The sequence below is a fragment of the Pseudopipra pipra genome, chromosome 1 (genome assembly GCF_036250125.1).
Source record: "Pseudopipra pipra isolate bDixPip1 chromosome 1, bDixPip1.hap1, whole genome shotgun sequence".
Lineage (NCBI taxonomy): Eukaryota > Metazoa > Chordata > Aves > Passeriformes > Pipridae > Pseudopipra > Pseudopipra pipra.
Window position 1 is genome coordinate 34,856,552 of NC_087549.1, and position 23,958 is coordinate 34,880,509.

At 36.2% G+C, this 23,958-nt stretch overlaps 1 protein-coding gene across 2 annotated transcripts in view; it reads right to left on the reverse strand.

Annotated features, from left to right (window-relative positions):
- Positions 1–443: 443 nt before the first annotated feature.
- The window catches only part of CSPP1 (centrosome and spindle pole associated protein 1), a 65,924-nt gene continuing 42,409 nt past the window's right edge, over positions 444–23,958 (reverse strand). The window contains exons 18-30 of one of the 2 annotated variants that reach the window (XM_064651382.1): positions 23,190–23,302; positions 21,931–22,080; positions 20,599–20,745; positions 19,704–19,808; positions 18,537–18,603; positions 17,000–17,120; positions 16,193–16,335; positions 15,491–15,631; positions 10,123–10,163; positions 8,949–9,012; positions 5,143–5,252; positions 4,815–4,965; positions 444–1,285 (exon numbers count right to left, since the gene is read on the reverse strand). In XM_064651382.1, the coding sequence (XP_064507452.1) occupies positions 1,059–1,285; positions 4,815–4,965; positions 5,143–5,252; positions 8,949–9,012; positions 10,123–10,163; positions 15,491–15,631; positions 16,193–16,335; positions 17,000–17,120; positions 18,537–18,603; positions 19,704–19,808; positions 20,599–20,745; positions 21,931–22,080; positions 23,190–23,302 (1,580 nt within the window). In that variant the 3' untranslated portion in view covers positions 444–1,058. The remainder of the gene's footprint in view (positions 1,286–4,814; positions 4,966–5,142; positions 5,253–8,948; positions 9,013–10,122; positions 10,164–15,490; positions 15,632–16,192; positions 16,336–16,999; positions 17,121–18,536; positions 18,604–19,703; positions 19,809–20,598; positions 20,746–21,930; positions 22,081–23,189; positions 23,303–23,958) is intronic. The other variant, XM_064651391.1, reaches the window with a different exon arrangement.

The window sequence follows — 23,958 nt, forward strand, 5'->3', positions numbered from 1 at the left end:
TCAGCAAGAACTGCCTGCTGTCCTCATGGAACTGCTGTGGCCTTCAAGGAGGTTTACAAAAGCTTTAAAGTGGCATTTTAGTAAAAATGAAGATACTTTTACAAATTCATAAAACCACTGTTTTCATCAGTGGTTCTCCTGCCCCCAGTCCCCCCACTAGTTAAGCTGTGGCATCTGGGTGGGAATTTCCTAACCAAGAGGAAAGTTGCAGCCATCCTTATTTCACCTTAATGTTTCAGTTCACTGAACTCCTAAAATCTTACTTCCAGCTCTACATGTCCTTTTTAAAGCTTTGTGCTTTTAATCAACAAATTTTCCATGTGTTTTCCTGTTTCTTTGAAGACAGCCCTAACATTCCAGTTTGTTCATAAGTAAATGTAAGCTGAATCAAATGATAAATTAAGAAAATTGAAGTCTGCTTTCACATTTTTTTGTAACAAAAATAATTTTAGTAACAAAATACTTTATTTTAACTCTTCATTCAATCAGAAACATAAATATTTGCAACAATTTCTGTCTTTTCAGCACATAAGTTAGGGAACATACGACACATTGCTAATAATTTTTTTTCATTGAAATGTTCTCTGCCCTTCCATGCACAAGGTATGAAAAGCAAGGGTCCTTCTCCAAGTTACTCACTCTTTTGGTAAAAACCTAATGCCCCTCTGCTCTTGGGTTACTCTAATTCCAGACAGTTTTGGAGTTTGACTATAAAGCTAAAAAATAACTTTGATTTCATACTAAATTCACACACGCCCCACACTGTATTTGTGGTAAGTCCAGCTCTGAGGCTGAAACCAAGTTGTATAAAAAGTGCAAAAGCTGACAAGCTATTCCTCCACTTCCCACGTCATGGAATAGAAAACATCCCTATGCTACATTCTCCATTACACTGCAGTGTCTCAATCTTTATTATTGCTATTTTAAATTACACACACGCACAACTCCACACTATGTACATGGAAGAGAACTCTCCCTCCAGGAGACCCTGGAAAGTGCGGTAGTGCTGGATGGTCCCTCCTTGGCCGCAAGGCACAGCTGGTTCCCACAGGCCGGAGTCAGCCGTGCGCGGTGGAGAGGCCCTGCCAACCGAGTGGGAGCGTGTTCTCCGGCGGCAGCTTTGCTGGATGTGACTGTTCAGCCATCAGTCTCTGGAGCGTGTCGGAAGTTCCTGGTCGCAGCCAGGGCTCTGTCGCGACCGTGTCGACAGAACTGGGGCGTCTGCCCGTGTGGGATGGAGGGCGCTTCAAAAGATCATCCACATCTCCTAAGGAAATGTCATCACCTGGGAAAGGAGGAGAGCAACACACATGTGATAAAAGGGGACAGAAGCTTATCACATCTTACCACAACATTCAACAGGGTTGCTTGTCTGCAAAGAATGCATAAATAATGGTTGTAAATCACATTTGTTTCTACTTAACACACATTTGTTGATGTTCTGAGGAACTGTGCCTCAATAGCTCCACACCCCCACCACCAGGTCAACAAGGGGGTGATACAAGCAAAGGTGGATGGACTCAGTAGATGGTTCTGGCTTTCCCAAAAGCTCCTGTTATAAGGAAAAGTCAAATCTGCCAGTGTATATATGCCTAAAAAATGCATTTAAAAATAAGGCCATTAAATTACAGTGGCATGGCCCAACACTCTTGTATAGTCAGTCTCTTACTCGGGAGAGAACTCAGGAACAATTATTTCATCACTAGTTAACAATGTAAATGCAAGTGTATCACAGTCCAGCACAGGTTATAACCTCAATGCAATGTCACTCTCAAACTGGATAAGTTGTGATCTTCCAGCCACAAAACAAACCCCACCAAAGAAAAAGCTGAACTGCCTTGCCTTTGAATTTGAGGTCTGAACTTCACTCATTTCAATTCTGTCAGCAATCGTACATACCTAATACCTTAAACAAATTGTTCTTAGTGTGGATTATCAAACAACATAATTTTTTATTATATATAAATGTATCAATTTCTCTGTGCTGTTCATTTTTTGGCTTCACAACATTTTACGTATATAAACCAGAAAATTACACAATCCCCAGATACACACCTAAAACAACTGAAAATTGCAATATTTTCCCCTTTAAAGCATGAAGAAGTTCTGTTTTGTTGGTGTGTGTTTAAGGTGGGCAGAAAAATATTTAAAGATTCTGGCTTAGGAAAAAACAAAAAATCACAAAAGTTTTGCAGAAACATCCTAATTCAAGCAAAATGTAAAAGAATTGTGTATGTAGTGATCAAATAATTCCATTTAGCAATTTGTGTCATTTAATTAAAGTATTCGGATGATTTTTCCAAATTTAAAGGTTTTTATTTTGGAAAAAAATTATGACTTTTTAAAATCTGATTTTAAATCAAAATTTCTCTGTATCTTCTCATTAAAACTTGAAAGTTGATGGTTTAAGCATAGGCATGAGAACTCAGGTCCTGCAGAAGGAGCAGTCAGGTGTGGATAGGTGAAGGAAAGGACAGAAACTGCACGACCCCACAGACAATGGGAGCAAAGGCTGTTTTCATGCCCAAAGTGGGATTTCAGATTCCAAAACAAAATGCCAATTACTTCCTGTTCTAAAAGAATTTGGCACCAAATCATTAGTTCTGTCACATCATACAGACACTGATCTGATCATCCTCCAAGCCTTCCTAGTCTGGTTAAAACAAAACTTGACTGTAACATTAGAAGTGAGAGCAGACCTCTCTCTCTCAGTGCTTAAAGCTGGCAGAGCAAACCTCTTTGCCTCTTAAATCTTGGGTCAGATGAACTCTCCTGTGGATTGGAACCCATGGTTTTCACACACGTAAGTTATGGTGGGGTTAAAAACAGTACATGGCAGAAAAAGTAATACCTAAAGAAAATTAAATTTTTCTTTGCTGCTTCAAGAGATGGTACTTAGAAACAATAAATATAAGGTATTTGTTTAGAGAAGAGACAAACTGTGGACATCCAGGCCAGAAAGCTGCATTTCCCCAAGCTAAACTATTGCTGCCTTTAAAGACAAAGCCTTTAGATCTTCCAGATGTCAGAGGCAGGAACAACTGTTTTAACAGAGATAAGATCATAGTGCACAACACTATATCAGAATCACTTGGCGCTGCTTTTAGAAAGCACCACAGATCAGCTACAGTGCAAAACTTCCTTCATCATGAATTTCAACACTTTGGATACTCCATAAAAAGCTGTCCTTAATTGGGACACATGAAAAGAATTTTCTTTGGAGCTGCATTTAGAATTTATCTAAGCCTGTAAATTGCCATCTCTGGTCATTTAAAGGGAAGATAACCAGTTACATTTCCTTAGTTGTATATTTGACACATTTGTTTTCTTACAGCAGTGTCTCTGAGAGGAGAGAAAAAATAACAGTCCTAGCTGCTGGGAAAGCAAAAGGATGCCACAAGGGTTCTATCAAACTGTTATGGAAAAGGAATAAAACCACTTGGCTTCACTCATTTTTCTGTAATGTCCCTGAGCATGAGGAGGGAACAAGAAGGCAGGCAGCAGTGCAGCCTGAACGACCACAGCTGAGCAAGAGCATCTCTAGCTACCTTTTCAAGAGACACATATGGTAAGGATGAGTGATGGTCCCCATGTGTTCCAAAGAACAAGTGACATACATACAAATTTACACACACACATATAAAAATTATATACTAAAGGCTGAAGCTCTGGAGACCATGAAAAACAGAAGGCAAACAAAATTAAAAGTGTGGTTCATATGGTATGAAGTGAAATTATAAAAGAGGTGAGATAAGAGCAAGCACAGAGAAGTAAAAGAAGTTCACATAGCAAAAAATATCTGAGTGGAGTAAAATTAGTAAAGCATTTATTTAGGTTATAGAAAAAAATTAATATGAATGGATTTTTTTTAGTGACTTAAAAATCACAGTGAGATGTTTAAAGCAAACAAAAAAAGGATGGAGGCTTGTAAGAGTACCCATAGCAACAGAATCAAAAATACTGCCAGCATCTGTACTCTCATTAAATTTATAAAAAGGATACTGATACTGTAATTGCCTATACAGCATAGCAACCACCTCCTAAAAAAAGGGAGATTTCAGACTCATATGAAAGAATCTGGGTCATAACCCACATGAGAAATTACAGGCCATTAATGGTTGCCATGATTAGTACTTCATATACAAAGGGGATCTAGATTAGGCAGTCAGCCTGTGCAGAAGCTCCAAGACGACTCCAGTCTGATGTATTATATGATGACAAGAAACACAGAATGAATTCCAGTGTGTGTCCAGTGAATGAGGTATCAATATCAACCTTAAATACTGAATGTTCATTTATATTAACCAACCACTAGAAAATGACATTAACTAGAAACTGAAGTACTTCACCATACACAATTTTCTGGCATATCTTCATTCTGGTTAGACCACACACATTTGATTCCCAGGAGCGCCAACAAACTCACAGAGGCACCTCATCACCATTCATCAATCAGGCATTTCATTTCTTCCCACTAATATTTCAGCAATGCAGCTGGATATCCCCACCCTACTGCCAGCAGTGACACATCGCAGTGGGACAGACAGGGCAAGTACAAGGGCTGATCAGACAGGAATTAGAGCATCTTTTCCTACTACCCTCCTCTAAACCTACTCTAAAAGAGTTGTGTTGAAGTTTGCTGGGGAACTCCCTGCAGCAGGGAGTTTTTTTATTTATAGAGTTGGTACTCTATAAATAATTCCTATGTTTGATCCAGTTGCTCACTGTTCTACTACGTGCAGCCTATTATTTGTTCCTTTAATTATTGTAATTAATTAGTATTCACTACATCATCTCTACTACACAGAGCATACCCAAGTAAGCAGATTTCTGCTGGAGCTCAGTCAGTCTGTGCAATCGTTCCTCATTCTTGCCTTTCATCTGATCAACGTCGAGGCTGAAATTCGAGTGCAAACTAAGGCTGTCAGGCTGCAGCAGCAGTGTCTGGGTTGCTGGAACATCCTCCTGCAGAAAATCCAAAAATGCACAATTCCTTCAGTTAAACAGCATCCTTTTTGAAAGGGCAAATAGCTACACATGTTCTCTCTCTGGATCTATAACACCACAGGAACCGCAGGAACTGTCTGACATTAGATCTGTGGCCCACCTTCATATTTAAGCCAAGTCAGTTATCATACGTACAGCACGCTCCAAAGCTTTCTGCTTCATTCGTCTCCTCTCCCTTGCAGAAGATGGAAGTTGTGGTAATAAATTAACTTCCTCTAAGGCAGGAAATGTTTCCCCATTAGCACCTGGAAAAACAGGTGAAATCATTTGCAAAGAAATCAAAATACCACACAGTGCTCAAACCTGCTTATGTTTTGAAATGAGCCAATATACTGTATTTGATTTCATCACAGGAATCAAGGAATGTATTCATTAGGACATCTTGGACAAAGCCAGTGATAATTCAGATTCAGACAAAAGAACAAGGCACAACAATGGCAGAAAGGGATGACCTTCAAGCAAAGGCCAGAAGTACACCTGGAACAGGTGATCCAGCGAAGTTGTGGACTCCCCATCCTTGGAAGTGTTGAAGGCCAGGCTGGATGGGACTCTGAGCAACCTAGTCTAGTAGAAGATGTCCCCGCCCATGGCACAGAGGTTGGAACAAGATGACCTTCAAGGTGCCTTCCAACCCAAACCCTTCTGTGATTCTATGATATATATCAAGATATCCCTTATATAGAGGATAAGGCATCCTGCAAATCTACCACCCACCTCACTTCACCACATCTTGTTTATACCTAGACCTTTAGAGAAAAATGAGTATTCAAACAAGTTTGTTTGCTCGAAACAGAGAACACTAGGCAAATTAGAGTCATAAAAAGATACAATCATGTAATAAATTATGTATGTAAATATGTTACATGGAATACATAATAACATTACACAGAACGATAATGTTACATAGAATATGATAACACATAATCTATGCATTAATCACACAGCCTTGGTCATATCTCAGTGATTTCTTGTAATAAACTGTTAGAATCTGTTCATACAAAAACAAATAACTGATTTTTTTGATCCTACCTGTGTCATATTACAGTGGAGAGAGTTTCATCTATTTTTATAATATAAATGAACCCTAAGGTGATCTCTCTGCTTCACACTTGTCTATTTCCCTTTCTTTTGCTGATTCTGGAAACTATTTCAAATACAAACTATTTCAAACAGGTACTTTTTTTTTTTTTCTCCAGGATCAGTAACCACTGCTTGAGGGCTGGTTTATGGCTTTGCTGCTGCTTGCTGCTAACACTGGGCTCTCATTCCTAGTTCAGATCCTCTAGCACACCTTCAAGGACTGCTACTCCCAGGAAAAGGAAGGACTTTGCTCAACAAAATCAGTATAGAATCCATTAAATCAACTACTCTTTGTAACAACAAAGTCACCTTTTGAAAAGGTGCTTAGTCTGGTATGATACATTAAGTAAAAGAATTAAGACGACAGATTGGTGTAAATTCTAAAAGTAACAATTAAACAATTATTTTGGTTGAAAAATGAAATACTTAGGTTTGAAAAATACATTTTATTGATATGAAACAAATTCAGAAAATCAAAGAGATATTAAAAAATTCTTTTGTATTACCAGTTGGTTTTTCTCTAAAAATAAAAATTTTATTCTCCTCCCTTCCCAGTTTCATCACAGGTACTCATACTCCTATCACAAATGTTTCAGTGAAAAAAATCAAAGTGTAATTTTGAAATGGTATATGGCTAACAATCCACACATCAGAATTCCAGCTACAAGATCAGTTCAACTTCACTATATTCAAATTAGTGCTATTACTCAAAGTATAAAAAATGGTTTAATCATGTGAATTTACGACAACAGAAACAAAGTACAAGATAAAGTAGAATTTATTTGTACCATTAGTTTGTCATCCATGTAAGATACTACATGTCCCTGTAAACATCTATCATTCAGATACTGCTGCAGAGAGATGCTTTCAAATCCCTGCATTAGCACTAACGAATTCTAGGGTTTCCAGTGAGGCAAAAAAGGAGAAAAAGAAACTGATGAACCTCTTTATTCCTAACTGCCTCAAATTTCTGAGCCCTGGGAGATAAATTCATTTGTAATACTGACATAATAGATGTCAAAATTGAGCTGGATTTTAAACCCATATAAAAAAAAAAAAACAATGAAAACAAAGGGTAGTGTTACTCTCCTCTTAGGAAATGAAAAACATTGTTAAAATATACCCCAGGTATTTCTCAAAAGACCCTCAGACAACGTGAGCAGCACAATTCACAGAGAAGGCAGCCCACAAATAATGGTAGTCAGGGGTGGAAGTCACCAGATTCACATTCAGAATTTTAATTTGTAAAGCCCAAATAATGCAAAGGATAACACAGTTTTAGTTAATGCCTACAGGTCAGTATCAGAGAACATGGTTTTCACCACGGTCCTAAACGATCTGGGAATAAAAGGGAAAAGAAAGGGGGGGAATATATATCATAGGTTAACTCCATCACCTCACTGAGCTGCAAGTACCAGTTGGATGGGGAGAAAAAGGAAAAGGGTGAGAGGACTATAAAAACCATGAACCTTACACAGGTGGCAGATTCAGAGCAGGTGAAAGGAGATAGTGTGGATGTTTATCCACACAATACTGCTAATGGTAAACAATTATTAGGATTCAAAAATGCTCATTCCCATTCATGAAAGACAACCTATTAAAGACCCAGCTTTGCAAGACTTATTAAATGCAATCACAGAGCATTTGACTTAGGATATTTGGCCACATTCTAGACTGATGGGCTCTCCTAAAGCATCCTTTCCCCATTTGGGCTGTACTATTCCTAACCTCAAAAAGAAGGCATTGCAGACTACAGAGAGTACCAAATGCATTGAACAAGGCTGAAAGCCTCATCCTGTGCCCCTTCCAAGGCCAGGTTCTATCCTCTACTCCAGAACTTGCATGTTAACAGAATAAGCTTGAATACATTTCAAACGAAAAATTCTGCTTTTAACCAAAGCCAGAGATAATAATCATCAGTTTATCATCTACTTTCATTAAAAAGCAGAACTCAACTTCATCTTCCCTACAGCAAAGAATAAAAACCTTGTAAAATGAATGAAGGAAATTTCAAGATACTGTAATGCCTGCTAAAGGAAAATAATGTGTAGAGGCCTGAGTTGATTGGGGTTTTCTAGCCTTATTATTTCTAGTGAATGGAAATAAAACAGCACTTATACATACATGCAGATGAAGGTTGAATAAGGAGATGTAAGAGAATGAGGCAGTCCTTTATACAAAAATCTTAAAACTAAAAGTCATCTACTTCAGATGATGAAAAAGCAACAATATTTACAAGTATGATGTTTCAAGTGAAATGAAATAATACGTGAACAGCAGAAAAGTGATTTAGAAAGAATCACTATTATACCCATATAATCATACTTAAAATTGAGCATGCTTGTAAATCAAAAGAATAACCATGAAAATAATTGCCAAGACTCTTGTATTTCACTGTGGACAGCTTGCAGTTGTAAGCTGTGATTGCCAATAAAGTATTTTATTTGCTGCAGAACAACAGAAGAGCATGGTATATTCTACCGCTGTAATACATTTGCTGAACAAATATTAGCTTTTCCTTATCCAAAGCTGGGAAGATGTCAAAAGAAGCTCCTAGACAAGACTAGCATCCCAGACAAGGCACAAAGAGCAGAGAAAGACGTTTTCTCATAAAAGGATGTAAAGTGGTATAAGGCAGTATCATTAATTTTAGGGGTGATCTACACAACTTTATTGCAGTACAATTTCGTAAATATTTGCATTTTAATTTGGAGGCATAATTTTCTAATACTTTAAACCAACCACCATACCTATAACCACTGTAACTTTTAAAACAGTAATAATCATTTTAGAGACACAGTATTGGATTAAATAACATGTTTGTACACTCACAAAATGGTTAAGGAGAGGTATAAACTCACCGATAAAAGCGCTATCCGATTCCAACAGTGAATTCTTCAAGAATTCATTAGATTCATTCCTGAACTACAAAAGTGAAACAGAAGAAATGGAAATTCAGAGGCCTCAATATATTTCTGGAGCCAAATTATAATTAATACAAATTAATTGCCAAACTTCTACAAAGTAAAGAGCTCTACAGTGTTATATTCTACTATTCTTTACTTTAGGTTTCTACAAACCCAATACACTTTTAAATAACTCATATTCCCTTTAAGCATTAGGGTCTTTATTTTACTTTTCTGTAGTAATCCCGTTTGCTGAAATTGCCCACACATGGCAGCTGTTTTGGTGATTTGTGCAACACAGACATGTCTATTAAGAAATAGATCCCTCTCTCTCTGTCTGAGTTTCAGAACAGTCAGTGCTGGAGGGGAGCTTTGCACTTTAGGTTTGTATGAAGTATTGATCAAATGAAGAATGATTCCTTATGTTTCGCTTATCCCGCCACATACAAGCTTTGACATTAAAGCATTAAAATAACAAATTTCTTCATCGTAATAGCAAGCCCTAAGACCAACACTCTTAGTTCACTCCATAGATGCAACCATTTGTTACAGAAATTCTACTGTGGAATAATTTATGTTGAAAACCACTCTAAAATCAAAGCAGTAGAAACTATCAGAGGAAACAGAACAATAGAAAACGAATCTTTTACTGCAAAGCATTGCTCTGAATGAGAATTTCAGTCAATAAATTACAACTATAAGGTGCAATAAGATGATTATTTTTTTAAACAAAAAACTGTTCCATTTCTGCATTTAGTTACAGTATTATCCTCAAGGTTAATGTCTTTGCTCTTGTCTCCTATTTTGCATGGTTTCACATTACCATGAAACACAATTGAACTCTATTATCCTTTAGTTTGGCCCAAGCAGCAACTGAACATTGTATGAATATAAAATACACACCAATGAATACAAAAGGAAGGGAGTTAAAGAATCAGGCTCTCTCTACACACAAACATAAGTAACTTGTATGTCAAGTTTAAAGAGGCTGTTACTCATTGTGTGGACAAGCAAGAGAAGTAAGTAAGCTTGCTGCGTTGTTATTTAATTCTCTTCTCCAAATCAGTGAAAGACAATATTTTTCCCACTTGAAAAAAGCAATAAAATACAAATCCTGTTTTATTCTTACCAGTCCCATGGTTTGTGGATAGCTGTCAGAAGCAGAGTCATCTTGATCAACAAAGGCAACATAGACAAGAGACAAAATGACAGTGTTGACATAAAGACAGTTAATACCAAAACACACTAAAAGTTTTATCACTGTACAATTACAAAAATGAAGACCAATATGCATTATACCTTTAAATTTAAATACATTGTAATGAATGAACAAATTTTCAAAACATTTGAATGCAACGGTTATTCCGGTTTCCTTACGTAAATTTAAGCAGAATCAGAGAAATCAAACAGAATTTGTAGTGTATTGTTTCTGAAAATGTTGAGCATGTGCAAGCCCCTAAGGCTGGATTCAGTCACATTCATTTCACACCAGAATCATACTATTCACAACTAATAAAAACAACTGGTTTCCATCTTACTCAAAACCTTACTTGTTATCCAGAAAAAGGAAGCATAATTATTTCTGTGGCTACTGAAAACCATTTTTTAAAAGATTATAATCATACTTCACTAAATGCTAGAACTGCACTAAATTGTGCTGAATTCTGAAAAAGTTCCCTATACTGCAACAGTCAGAACTACCTCTGAGGTATGTTTACAATAATATTCTAAACACCTGTTACAGAAAGGTCATGTCCAAGTACTGACCTAATAACGTAAAAAACCCATCAATTTGTGGGAAAGCAGCACAGTTTAAATGATCAAAGCAACACATGGAGGCACAAAAGTTTGCTGCATGAATACTTAGTTTCTCTCTCTTCTCCCTTATGTTTCAGTTTTTGATACCTTAAGATCTTTATTGTTTGAATTACTGCATCTTCGACAAAATCCAGCCACACAGCTAGAGAAAAATGGGGGGTTTGTCCAGTGTTCTGCACACTGCTGAATCCTAATGCAAATGGAATGTGGTACTCATAAAACCCAACAGGTTAAGTACTGCAGATGAAAAGGCATTTTGACAGAAATCTATTTTCCAAAGTGTAGCAAAAAACTCCAAGTTGATGGCCTTCTTATTATAATGAAGATTATCCTCCCTTTCCTAGCATACATATTCTGGTTTTCTTGCCAGCATCTTCACATACTAAATTTTATGTGTCACATTTTTTTTCTTACATGAAACACATTTGTAAATTAAAAAAAAAATAAATCAGAAGTTAATGGTATTCAGCATAACAGCAATTGCTAGTGCTAAACTGCAGTACTTTAAACTCCATCTGAACTTCCCAGCTAGGACACAAAAGACCCCAAAAATGGAAAGAAATCTCTCTATCATTTTTTGTTTAAACTAGATATGGACCAAGTAGAAATACAAACCAATTCTGCATTAAATTTCAAAAATTAGAGAGTCAAAAATGAATTATTTCTTCCAAAATTAGGGATCACCCAAGCCATATAATTCCTGTCCCTAATTTGGTTTTTGCCATTATTTTCAGCAGTCTATAATGGGCTAGACTGCAAGTCAGGAGTCTCATTTATATGCAGTGAAGCTAAATATTACACTGCTTGGTAGTTAAGATTCATGGATACTCAAAAAATATTTACTCTATATTCCAGACATCTGCTTGCCAGGAATGTTTGTGTAACTGAACGGTTGTACTTATATCAACAGAACTCAAGACTAATGATCTTCTCCCCTAGGTGGGACACCTCAACAATCAAATTGACTAGCAAGGAGGATGATGTGTCACAATCAACTCTGTTAATGAAATCATTTCTCTTGCCTTCTGTCAGGGTGTAATAACGAGAGCAGGGACTGCAGCCCCAGGAGTGAATGCCCACTCAGCATGCTGAGCACACCACTCTTGCGGCTTTCAAGAGTGGCTGAACTAGACAGAGATCACTACAGAGGAAAGTACTTGTCTAAGGATAAAAACCTCAGTTCTGGAGAGCACAGAGAATCATCTTGAAACTTAATGTATCATTAAATTGTATCATTAGGTCACTGTCAATTGTATCATTGTATCATTAGGTCATTGTAAAAATGGCCTAATGCATGCTGGAAATGCAAAGAAGCAAAATTGAATTTACTTTTCTTATTTAGTTTAAGTTTTCAAATAAAACATTTAATAGTGTTTTATTAATGTTTAAAATTATTTCAATTAATTTTTATTTTAACTTTAAATTTATTTCTTATTTTTTATTATTTTTTAATACGATAGTCTTTGGGGTTTGCATCTCTGTCTAGCAAACTTATTCAGTGTGTAGCTGAGCTTCTGTCCAGCATCAAAAACCAGAGCACATGGGCTATCAGTCCATTCCCAATATAATATTCCAGTCACGCAGAGCCCAGCACTGCAGTGCAACAACATCAAAACTGCTTCTCTGCCTTTCCCTCCTATCCCTTGAAATAACAATTGTCCAGAAATCTGCAAAAAACTGTCTTATTTATAGGGATACATCTAGCATTTAAAACTGAGGACATTTAAAATCACTAGTTTTTCAGGTTATAGTCCCACTAATAGTCCACATATTTCTCCTTTATGTAAAGACAGTGGAAACTGTATAAAAAGCATGTAAGGTAAAGAACACTTACATAGTGTGGGAAAACAGGTACACCACTACAGCCCATAACACAAAAATACAAAATTACATACTGCTCTAATTCATCTTTCTTTCTGCCTTAAATCAGACAATAAAACCACTCGTCTATTTTCAGTGAGGGGATGATGAACTCTCCTCTGACAAAAATACATCATAAACAGAGAAATACATAGCAACTAATTCTCCTGCTCAGTGCTCGGTGACAGACTATAAAGTTAAATGAAGTTGTAAAGTGATGGGAGAGAGAGAGAGAGGGAGAGAAAGCTGTTCAAGGATCCTCTAGAAGCATCGGTAGAAAATCATTAAAAAAATAAGCTGCTTGTCTAGCAACTAATCCAAGTTGTCCAAGGAAAGGCCTCTTCAGGTTGTCATCATGTAACCCTGCATTATCCATTTAGCATTAGCAGGTGTCTAAACTGACTGCATGCCCTCGAAATTAATGAAAATGGCAAATTTGCTTTCTAGATTACGGAGGTTCCTCTTCAGACAACATTAAATGAAACCTTTTTCTGACTGGACTATTAAAAAATATTCTAATGGTGGAAAATCAGAACCGCGCCCCAGAGAAATCTCAGCTGAAGCTAGTGAACTATTTTTTATCATTTTCAATCAATCTCACAGAGGGGAAGACTGAAGACAACCCTATACACTCCATTTAGACATTAAATTATATTCACAACCATGTAATTAACACAGATAGTGGTACAGATATGCTTATTTGCAACTGTGATGTTCTATTATCCATAAGCAATATTGGACACATTTGCTTGAACACCAGCACATCTGTCCAAGACAGAACAGGAATCATCTTTAATGCTCAAGAGGAGCTAAACTGAACACCCTGCAAGTAACTGTCACCTTTCAAACCATGGTAACCAATTTTGTTGATCTTACTCACATATAGGTCTAGTAACAGCTAACAGGAACAAGCCTCAGAGCACAACCAGGGACCAGAAGAGGCACTCCATTTTTTTAAAGCAGTATGGAAAGGTATCACTATTTTCCTTCCATATGTGTTTGTCTTGGTTTTTTTTTTTTTAATGTCCAACTTTCACCTCATCTCTAAGGCTAAAAAAGTCTAAGGAGCAGTCATAGGGGTGACTGAGGCAAGGCGAGGACAGCAGGCACTGTGAGAAGATGCCACGGACGACTCTGTGCCAGGCACAGCTAGTGTCATAACAGACCTGCAGCTGAGCCCATCAGTCAAGCTTGTGGTGCCTCTGAAAACATATTTAAGAAAGAGCAAAGCAAAGCATGTCAGTTAGGAGTGAGGACAAACACACGAAAAGCAAGACACAAAGGTTGGAGAAGAAGGAGGGGGAGGAGATTCTCCAGGTGCCAGAGCAGATTCCCCTGCAGGTCCTGAAGAGACCATGGTGGAGCAGATGGAAAGGTGCAAGAAGACAGAGGCAGAAGAGAGAAACCACTATGTACTGACCATATTTCCCCCCTGCCTCAGCCTGACACCACTCATTGCATCATCAAAGGGACTGAACATAACCTGTGGTGGTACCAAGGAAGGGGAGCAGGGGCACAGAGCGAAGCTCGGTATGGGGAAGGGGGCAGAAAAGATGTGGGTTTGATGTTTGTCTTTTTGTTTCCTGCTACTCAAAGTCAGTAATTAAATATTTAAGTTTAGAGTAATTAAGTTAATTTTCCCCAAGTCAGGTCTGCTTTGCCCACAACAGTAGTTGGTAATCAACCTTCCCATCTATGGCTTGGCCAACAAGCTTTATTCTTCCTGTTTCCCCTACTACCTCACCAAGGGGCAGGAGTGAGGGGATGTAAGCAGGAGGGCAGCTGGGTGGGAGTTTGGCTGCTAGCAAAGGCTAAGCCACCACAGAAATAAAGTTATTCTCTCTTTGAAAATTTAGCTAGGCCAGTCTGAATTACAGAGGCAAACAGTTTTCTGAGAAATTTGTATCTTGCACTCAAAACTGAGTTCATTTGTATGGTTTGGGAAGGCTGAAGCAACTCTCATTATATTTTTAAATATCCAAAATAACTGGAGATATTGGTCTTTCATGACTGTTTGTAAAAGGTATCTAAATGAACCTTACAGTTGGAATTATGTGGAGCATGCAAAAAAAGGGGCATTACATTTACATTTCGCTCTTTCTGCAATATGCAGTTAAAATATTTTACCATGTTAGGATATTAATATTTTACTATCTTAGGAACATCTCCATTAAGCAATACAAGCAATATTTTCCTTCTGCAGACTCAAAGTATTTAAGATATCTCACATGTGGTTTCTAAAGCAAAGCCTGTTTATGACTACAGGTTGTCGAAACTTTGAAATACTCAAACCAAGATTATGGAAGTAAAAGAAATTTAATCCATTAAAAGGAGAGCAAAGTGAAGATATGCCATCTGCATTTTAATCAATTCACAGCTCAAAGCCATCTACTTTCTCAGTGGGAACTCAAGAATTGCTTCAAGGAACTTATCTGCTAACACTTTTATCACAGATCAGCTGAAGAGCTACCCTGCTCTGTATTTTTCTTTAAAAAACAGTAACAAAATTACTTCTCTCTTGCATTTTTCTGAAGTATGAGGCACTAGCTAAATTACTTTCATCAGGGAACCAAAGAGAAACAGCTGCCGTAATTAAACCCAAAACCAAATATAAAACCACAGAAGCTCCCACAAACACTCAATTTCTTTATGCTTACATTATTATAGGATTTCAGCATTCTGGTGTTTTACTGTTTTGTACTGCAGTGCTGACAGTGAACTTGGAAGAAGTAAAACTAGACGTCATGGTTTTTAATTCTTATCAAATTCAAACCACAATTTCAATGATTTTTGTTGATCTCAGACCATTCATTCCCTACCTTCTGTTTCTCTCCTCATTCTTATTCTGTCAAGTTTCTTCTGCTGCTCCCTCAACAGTGCCTGCTGTTGAATCTCTAGAGTCTGGTCATCTTTTGGAGGATCAGGATACATGTGCCTCAAGCCAATACGCGTTTCAGAATCTATAGCAAAGATATGAAATTTACTTTTTTTCCCTAAACCAACATTTCTGAAAAGCATTTTTGAAGAAATAGCTACAGATACAGAGTCATAAAAAAAATCACATTAAAAATAATGGCGACAGTGTCCAAGAGGATGAGCCACTTCGCAATGACTTCACAATTTTTCTACATTAAAAATACATATTTTCCGGTAAAGGAGAATAAGAAAGTTACAGAGAATCATAACTTGTTCGTGGGTAAAAAAATCTAATTCAGTCTACTTTCAGTAACACCGTAATATCAAATGCACAGGAAGTTTAAGCAGCAAGGACTAGAAGACAGGTGGGTGCTCCGAGTGAAAACACAGCATTAGGATGCTGTGAATTCCATGTACTTGTAGGAATGACCACACAGAGATACATACATATACAGAAGGCCATCCACTGAGTGTGTTGTATGAGCAGTAGCTGTGAAGAGCCTGATTTTTATTTTTGCCTTTAAATACTGGATGGAATGGAAGATGGAGGAAAAGAACAGATGTTTCACTACCCGTCTTCATCAGTAACAGGAAGAGCTACCTGCCTTTGTGTTTAAGTTCATTAAATTCCCAGATATTCTGTATATTGACAGGATCTTGTGCCTCTTTTGATGAAGGTCGCCTTACTGGGGCCTGCAGGCGAAGCCTGGCCTTCTCAAATATATCCTTTGGATTCTTGTCTCTCCTCCTGCATGAAAAGTTCGTAAAACAAGCAGAGTGTAATATTAATGAGTTGGATGGAAATATAATATTGATAAAATTTGGATCTTTTATCCTTAATAAATCTATCTGAACAGGAAAATAAGTTTGAAAGTTGTTATAAAAAGGGATAACCTACTTAAAATTTAAAAAAAATCCCTCATACTTTATGGAATAGGACTAAGACTGATGATCAGGTGAGTCTTTTCCAACTAATTGGTATAATTAACTAATCCATTTTGGAAACAAACCAAATTTACTAAATAAAGAGGGTATGATTTTTCAAGAATAAAGTAAGTACTTTCACAGCAGTATGGCATTCAAAAACATATTCAACAGCAGCAGTACTGCATTTTACAGGCATAAATTATGCCCTACGAAAAGAAGTAATGAGATAAAATTCCACCTTACACATCCTCTTTCTGAGGCAGAGCATTGCAACCTCCAATCTTACCAGTATAGCCATTCTGACAATAAACTTTAGCAAGATTCTTGGAAAAAACCCATACACATAAGAAAAAATAAAGATAATTTTATATACAAGTTCTATCTTTACATCTTTATTTCACTCATGTACACTGGCCAACTAATACACAGAAGCTCTAAGTTCCTATGCAAAATCTAACTTTTAAAACTGAAGGTGAAATTCTTACCGTGTAATTGGTACATCATCATCAGTGGCCATATTTAGCAACTGTTCCTGCAGCCGCCTTTCTTCACTACGAAGCTGTTTCCTCATCTCTGATAATTCATTTATCACGTTCTTTCTTTCCTCTGGAATTTAGCACAAATAATTTAAAAACAAAGAGTGTCAGAGCCACTTTTCTGTCTACTTCATAAACATAAGGTAAAAAAAAGAGAAAACAGAGATAATGAAATGTTAATTGAAACAAAGACTGTACAAACACAAGGATTGCAGCATTTCATATACTAGAAATTAGATTAGAGCTTGTATTTTGAGACAACACAAAGACCATATTCCCTGAATAGCAGAAAGCATCCAAAAGTCACTGGAAATGTTTTGCTATATTTAAAAAAGGAAAAGCTATGAAATAGCAGCAAGAGGGCATTGCCAGGAAAAAGTCTTACTTTGAAATAAGCAAACCTACGCATTCCTCAGAGGTCCAGAGGCAGATGACAGGAATCGAGGTGGTATCTGCAAGCACACAACCTCATTTCTGTTTCCTGTCTCAAAAGTGGGATATCTGTCTGTCCAGTGTAGACTGTCTTAAGTGGTCAACTTCTAACTTCAATTTTTAGTATGTGCTTATGCTGACTTTTTACACCTACTTCGGGTCTAAGCTGGTTTTTTGTGGTCACGACAGCATTCCTCCACAAGTTAAACCAGTTTAATAAATTCCTCATTTTCCAAATAACATGCTTAGTAATCTGATATTTTACTGACTTTTAGACTGTGTCCAGAACCTAGCAGGGAAGCAAGTTTTACTAGTTTAAATCCTCAAACACGAGACTTAATTCATATGTCTTCATTTCTCTCGTGACAGACAGTCTGAGTCAATCAATTTCCAATGGCCGCATTAAGAACCACTCTCCCATTTAGTGGAAAAGCCACAGCAGGACAGCATTTACAGCTACATTCCATATGTTGTTTCTTATATAAAGAATATTTCTTATATTTCTTGTAAAAAAGAGTCAGAAGAAAAACTACTGCTTTCCACCCATATATTGCCAAGATAACTAGCATATAAAAAGCAAAGGAGATCCTCCCAGCACAGCTGAATTTTAAAACCACCAATGAAAGCTAAGAGGAACAAGCAGAGGATTAGGCAAATTACCAAATATAAGCAGAATTTAAGAGTTACAACTGCAATTGTTGGTTTAATCCATTACTCAGCCAGTGCAAAACTCTCCCATTTTGTAATATTCTGGTCACAGTGGTAATGACTGTTCTGACTGAGAGATCCAGCACTTCCTGTGAAGACTATTCCATTATCAGAGTTTTTACAAAAAAACTTTTCCTGATGAAGATACATAATAAATCTATTTCTATTTTGCATCAAAACTTCAGACATATCATACTAATACACTGATATTATTAAGACAGAGAAAGCATTCACATATAAATGCAAACTTTAAAAGACTATTTCTTTGCAGGAAAGAAAGGGAACTGTAACTGAGAACTATTTTATTGTAACAGAAAGTGAGTTTGCAATAAAGACAGATACCCACCTAATGAACGCAACTGATTTCTTCTAGCAGGGACAGGTGGAGAAGGAACTCTTGGCTGTGCAGGATCCTAGTGATCATAACGAATATGAAACATTAATATGTAAAAGAAAGAAAATATAGTACATTTTACTTCCTTATTTTACATCAATTTCCATTAACAATTGGAAGACAGAATAATAACCTTACAGGTTGTTAATACCTAAGGTTTTTTAAATCTGATCTTTAAATGTATAATCCAAATTCCTATATTTGGATAGCATTTACAGTCACTATAAACTTATATATTACTGTAATGCACTACTCAGAGATCTAGACAAACCTATACCAAGTACTGCTAAGACAGAACTAAACAGACCTCCCTCCACAGCATTCTTCACGTTTTGGGAAAGCAATGGTTTTAATAAGGTTTAAAGTCTAACATAAAATATTCTCTGAAACTGCACTATAAAGTATTTAGCTGAGTTCATAGGGACAGTTTGTAAAAAAAAAAAAAAACAAAAAACACTTTCACAGTAAAAAGACAGAAGTGTAAACTGAGATTCAAGTATCATGACCAATTATTTAATCTACTCTTTACAGGAGAAATTTATTTAAAAAAAACAAAAAAATATTGTCCCAGGGAAGATTGTCAAATGAAAGAAATGAGAGGTCTCAGGACCACTCCTGTAACTCATTTTTGATGCAGAGAAGATGGAAAGCATATTAGGAGTTATAATCTTCTTGTACCTTCAAAAACATAAAGATGAAACAATAATGTCTGTAGCTACAAATCAACACTAAACTTCATGCTTGAGCTAAGTTCTTCTCTGAATGAACAGGATAAGCTGCTACATAATACGTAATCTTTCTTATCCTAAATCTTGAGATCATTAGACTCTTGGTAAGGGTCTGGACAGTGTCTGTCCTGTCCAAAATGAGATGCTCATCCCTACAGAATATGCATATGCAGAAAAAAAAATTCAAACAACACATGGTCAAAAAATTTCTTCAACACTTGGAATCAAATTTAACTTTAAATTTTAGAGCTGCAAGACTGACCAATGTAAAGACTGTCTCCAGTTATCTGCAGCATTCCAGTAATAACTAGCAACCATTAAAAACCTGGTAGGATTTCATACACTGTATGGTCTTAAATAAACCAGTAAAAGTTTGCTACAATAATCGTACTTGTGAATAGTAAGATATACGGCTCTCAGCAGAGGGAATCCTTTCTTCTTTTCTTACTGATTTGTTCTGAAGAGTGGGAATGATGGGAGAAGATTGCCGTGAAAACTGCAAGGAGGAAAGTAAGGCTGAAACTATGTTCCTATAGCTTCTGAATAAAGTATTATTTTGGACAGGAAGAGTTTTGTTAGTATTTTTCATTTGACAGTAAAATGCTTTTAAATGCATAAAATTATTGAAAAAATTATTTAATATGATTTTGTTTTCACCTGTAGCAGTTTTAACCCTTTTTTTTTCTATGCTCTAGGGACTTTTTCATTTATGTTTAAGTTGCAAATCTTTCTTCCTCTAGACACTTCTATTATATCTGTCCACTTTAGAGAATTGACAGAAATTTTGTAAAAATTTTATAAGAAAGACAGTTTTATAATTTACTTCAATTTTGTCCATCAAAATTCTATGTGATGGACTTTTTATACCACCCAGGTCAAAGAAAAATAATGAGATTATCAATAACACCATTGTTCAAGACAAACAGTCCTACCAGTCCTCTACACTGTATAACTAATTTTATTTGTATTTGCACCTCTGCTAATGCAGATCACAGTACTTCACTGCAGATATAAAAATCAACTATAGAGTGCACCTTGCTCTTATTAATCTTGTTTTTACTATTTCTTAATGCAAATTTGATCAGCAAGATAAGTGTCCACTGTAGTACACCTGATTTTTCAATCAGTTGTTCTGTTTGTTCATTAAGTATACTACAGATTGATAAAGTGAGAAGGGAACAACACTGAAGGCAGAGGTCTAAGAAATCATGTGATTTCTTTAAAATCCAGTTATTTCTAAAAGTTAAAAAGAAGTATTTGTATCTTAGAAAGTCACTGAAGCATACCATCTTCTTTTCCTCTTCCATCTTTTCTTTCTCAAAATATTGTCTAAGCTGTTCCTCTTGCTTTTCTTCTTTTTCTTTTCTTTTTTTTTCTGCCTCTTTTTTCCTTTCTTCATCCAATCGAATTATTTCTTTATTTTTCAATCTTCGCTGTAACATAAACGTTATTAGTACATAAAAAAGAGACTCAAAATTACTGAAATTTTGTTTTGGTTTTCTTTGGAAAGTTAAAATTACACATCAAAGTATCCAGTATGAAATGAAAAGCATATTTCATTAGGCTGACTTCAAACATTCAAACTAAAAAAGTATCTCATGCAAATAGTAAACATCCACAGTCCTGGCTTTGCTCACATCATTTAACAGAATTCCTAATAATTTCTATAAACATCAGTTTGTGACCCCAGATCTGCCATGAGCTAAGGTTAAACTGCAGGAGTCATTACCAAAAATTCAGATTCAAACAAAACATACCATAAACATGCACCACTCAATCACAAGCCCACAGAGAAAATTATCATTCAATCTCAATTTTAGTCCTGTGTTTGCGAATAGTGATGATACCAGTAAGCTTCCCAGTAAGCTTCCCAGTAAGTTTTCTCAGAAAACTTGAAGTCCTACATCCTGAACCGATCTTTCATAATCCCGCAGGGTACCGAAAGATTCCTCCATCTCTGATGGCCCTGCATCCTTTTCCTACAATTATTTATGATATTCAAAATCATGAAAATGTATTCACTTTTTCAAACCTGGTAAATAAAGCTTTACGTTTTAATTAAATCCATGGGGATTGATTTGGATTTGAATTTACCTCCATGAAAAGCATTCATTAGATTTGCTTGGCATTCTTCCAAAACAAGCAGTATTCTTATCTCAAAGATATCTCTTTACCAATTCAAAAGAAAGCTTTACAAAACCTTCCTGTATAGCTACATTTGTAATACAAATAATTCCATGAGAGCTAGATTTAAGACGCTAATAAAAAAAGCCAAAAACTGGGTTGTTTTTTTTTAATTCACCAATTTGACAAAGCTTTTTATTGGTCTTATCACCAAATTCCTTTAGAAAGAAGAGCACAACTGTCACTTATAAAACCATGTAATTTTTCTTAGAAGCATTAACAGCACTTCAAGGTCATAGTACATGATAAAGAGTGAGAAGAATGTGCTAGTTAATGCTGACAACCTTCCACTTCTCCTCTGGCTAATGTAGACCCATTTACAAGCAAGGACCAATTCACAGGACAATGCTTAGTTTACCTTCTTAGTCTAGATGACAAATATTGCAGAGGGTTAGTTTAGGATGTAAAAAAGTCAAAGGATCAAAATACTACACCTCCTCGTCTTTCTTCCTTTTCTCTTCTTGTTCATCTTCATATGCTTTTTGAATTCTCATCCTCTGTTCCGCTAGTCGTTTTTCCTCTTTTTCTTCTTCCATTCTAAGTTTTTCTCGTTCTGCTTCTTCCCTACGTCTCTTTTCTTCAATCTAGAAAATAAAACAAAGAAGTATTTAACTGTCAATAGCCAGCAATAATCTGATAAACAACATTTACCATCATTTACCTTTTGCAGTACCTACTTGCACAATCAAAAGTTTTATGGCACAACTGAAAGAATACCAGGGCCTGTCTTACATTTCAGTTTCAGAACTCCTTCAAAATGACATTCTATTTTACTATTTCTTTTAGTAAATATTTACTATTTCTTTTTGGCCACTATTTACAGAACCATCCTCCAGAAAACTAGTTATAAATACTACTAATAAACCCAGGGTATTTCCTAACACTTACTCTACTCCAGATGTGCTGGAATAACACTTTTCTTCACTAATTAAATAATGGAAGATGGGAAACCAAACCAAAAAATATATGGCAATTCTTTTTCCTTTCCACAATTATAGTATTTTTAGACCCGGTGCTGACTTACTAAAGCTAAAGGTCTGCCCTTTAGTCTTTTTGGCAGTCCCATACACAGAGAAAAAAAAACATTTATCTTTTCAAGAGATCCACATCAAACTACTGTATGACTTTAGTACTCTTTTAAATTACATAGGATTTCCTCAATATTGATATTTAATTACAATGATATTTAATTCCTGTGGCATAAGATTAAATGTGAAGTATTATGGACAGAAGACAGAAATTGGTAGAAGAACAGTTGGGCTTTATATACACATCAATAAATAACTACACTGTGACTGTCTCACTGATCACCATCTCATTTTGATGAGTGTGCATCATGTAAACTTCCAAAGGCAAACATCTTTGTTTCTTTAGGTATTTATGTGCACAAACCTGTACAGTAAGCACAGTTTGAGAACTCAATACTGTATTTGAAGAGCTGTACTTAGAAAAAAAAAAGATAGAACCTGGATTAAAGAAGCCAACTAATAAGAAATGCTTATAAAAGTGACGCTATTATGTAAGCCAAAATCTGAGAAACTTGATAGTACATAGCTCTTACTACACCACTTGTGTACAGAATTGGGTATGATTGGATAAGTAGGGTCTTTGGTCAGCAGTGATGATTTGCTCCAACTGCAAACCCTCTTTTTAAAGTTCATTTAATCAGATGATATCTGGTGTGCACATTCACCTGTAGACGAAGAAAGTTCTTGTATGACTCCTGTCGCTTCAGATACCGCGGAGATGGTGGTTCACCAAACACATTACCTCGAGCAAAAGGAGAGGCCTGTGCAAATGTAAAACCTAAGGGAGGGGAAAAATTACAGACAAAAATCAAAGTAAATTTAAGACAGCAAGTCAGAGTGAAGAAGGGAGAATCTAAGACACTTGTTTCAAAAGGTATCTTATGACAGCCATAATTCAATACTATAACTGGGATTAAAAGTTATTACATTGCCTGCCTACAATATTGCCAGGTTTTAGCTGCTTAATTAATAATATCAAAGTGAGTTGTTTTTTTTTACTAAATAACACCTACAAAAATCATATATTTTCCTGTCTGATCTGCAGTTTAGTATCTAAAAATATTACCTGCAAGTTAATTAGAATAGCAAATACTTTACACCTCATAACTTCACTGCTTGCAATTACTCTTAGAATATATAGTTCTGTTCCTTAGGTTTATTCACTACTTAAAAACAGAGCATCCTAATAGAACAAATGTTTAGGTAAATTAGCAAAGGATGCTACAAAAAACAAAGCCCCAGACTGGTAAATAAAATTCTAAGCAGTCAGAAAACTGAATTCTGGAAGTATAAGGTGCCTTCTGTACTATGAAGCAGGAAGTGTCAGGCCTCCTTTAGCCCTGAGTTATGAACATGTCATAGTCATACAGTCCCAAAAGCTCTAGATAGGAGGATTAATTCAGATACCACACAGAGCAGATTTTGCAGAACAGA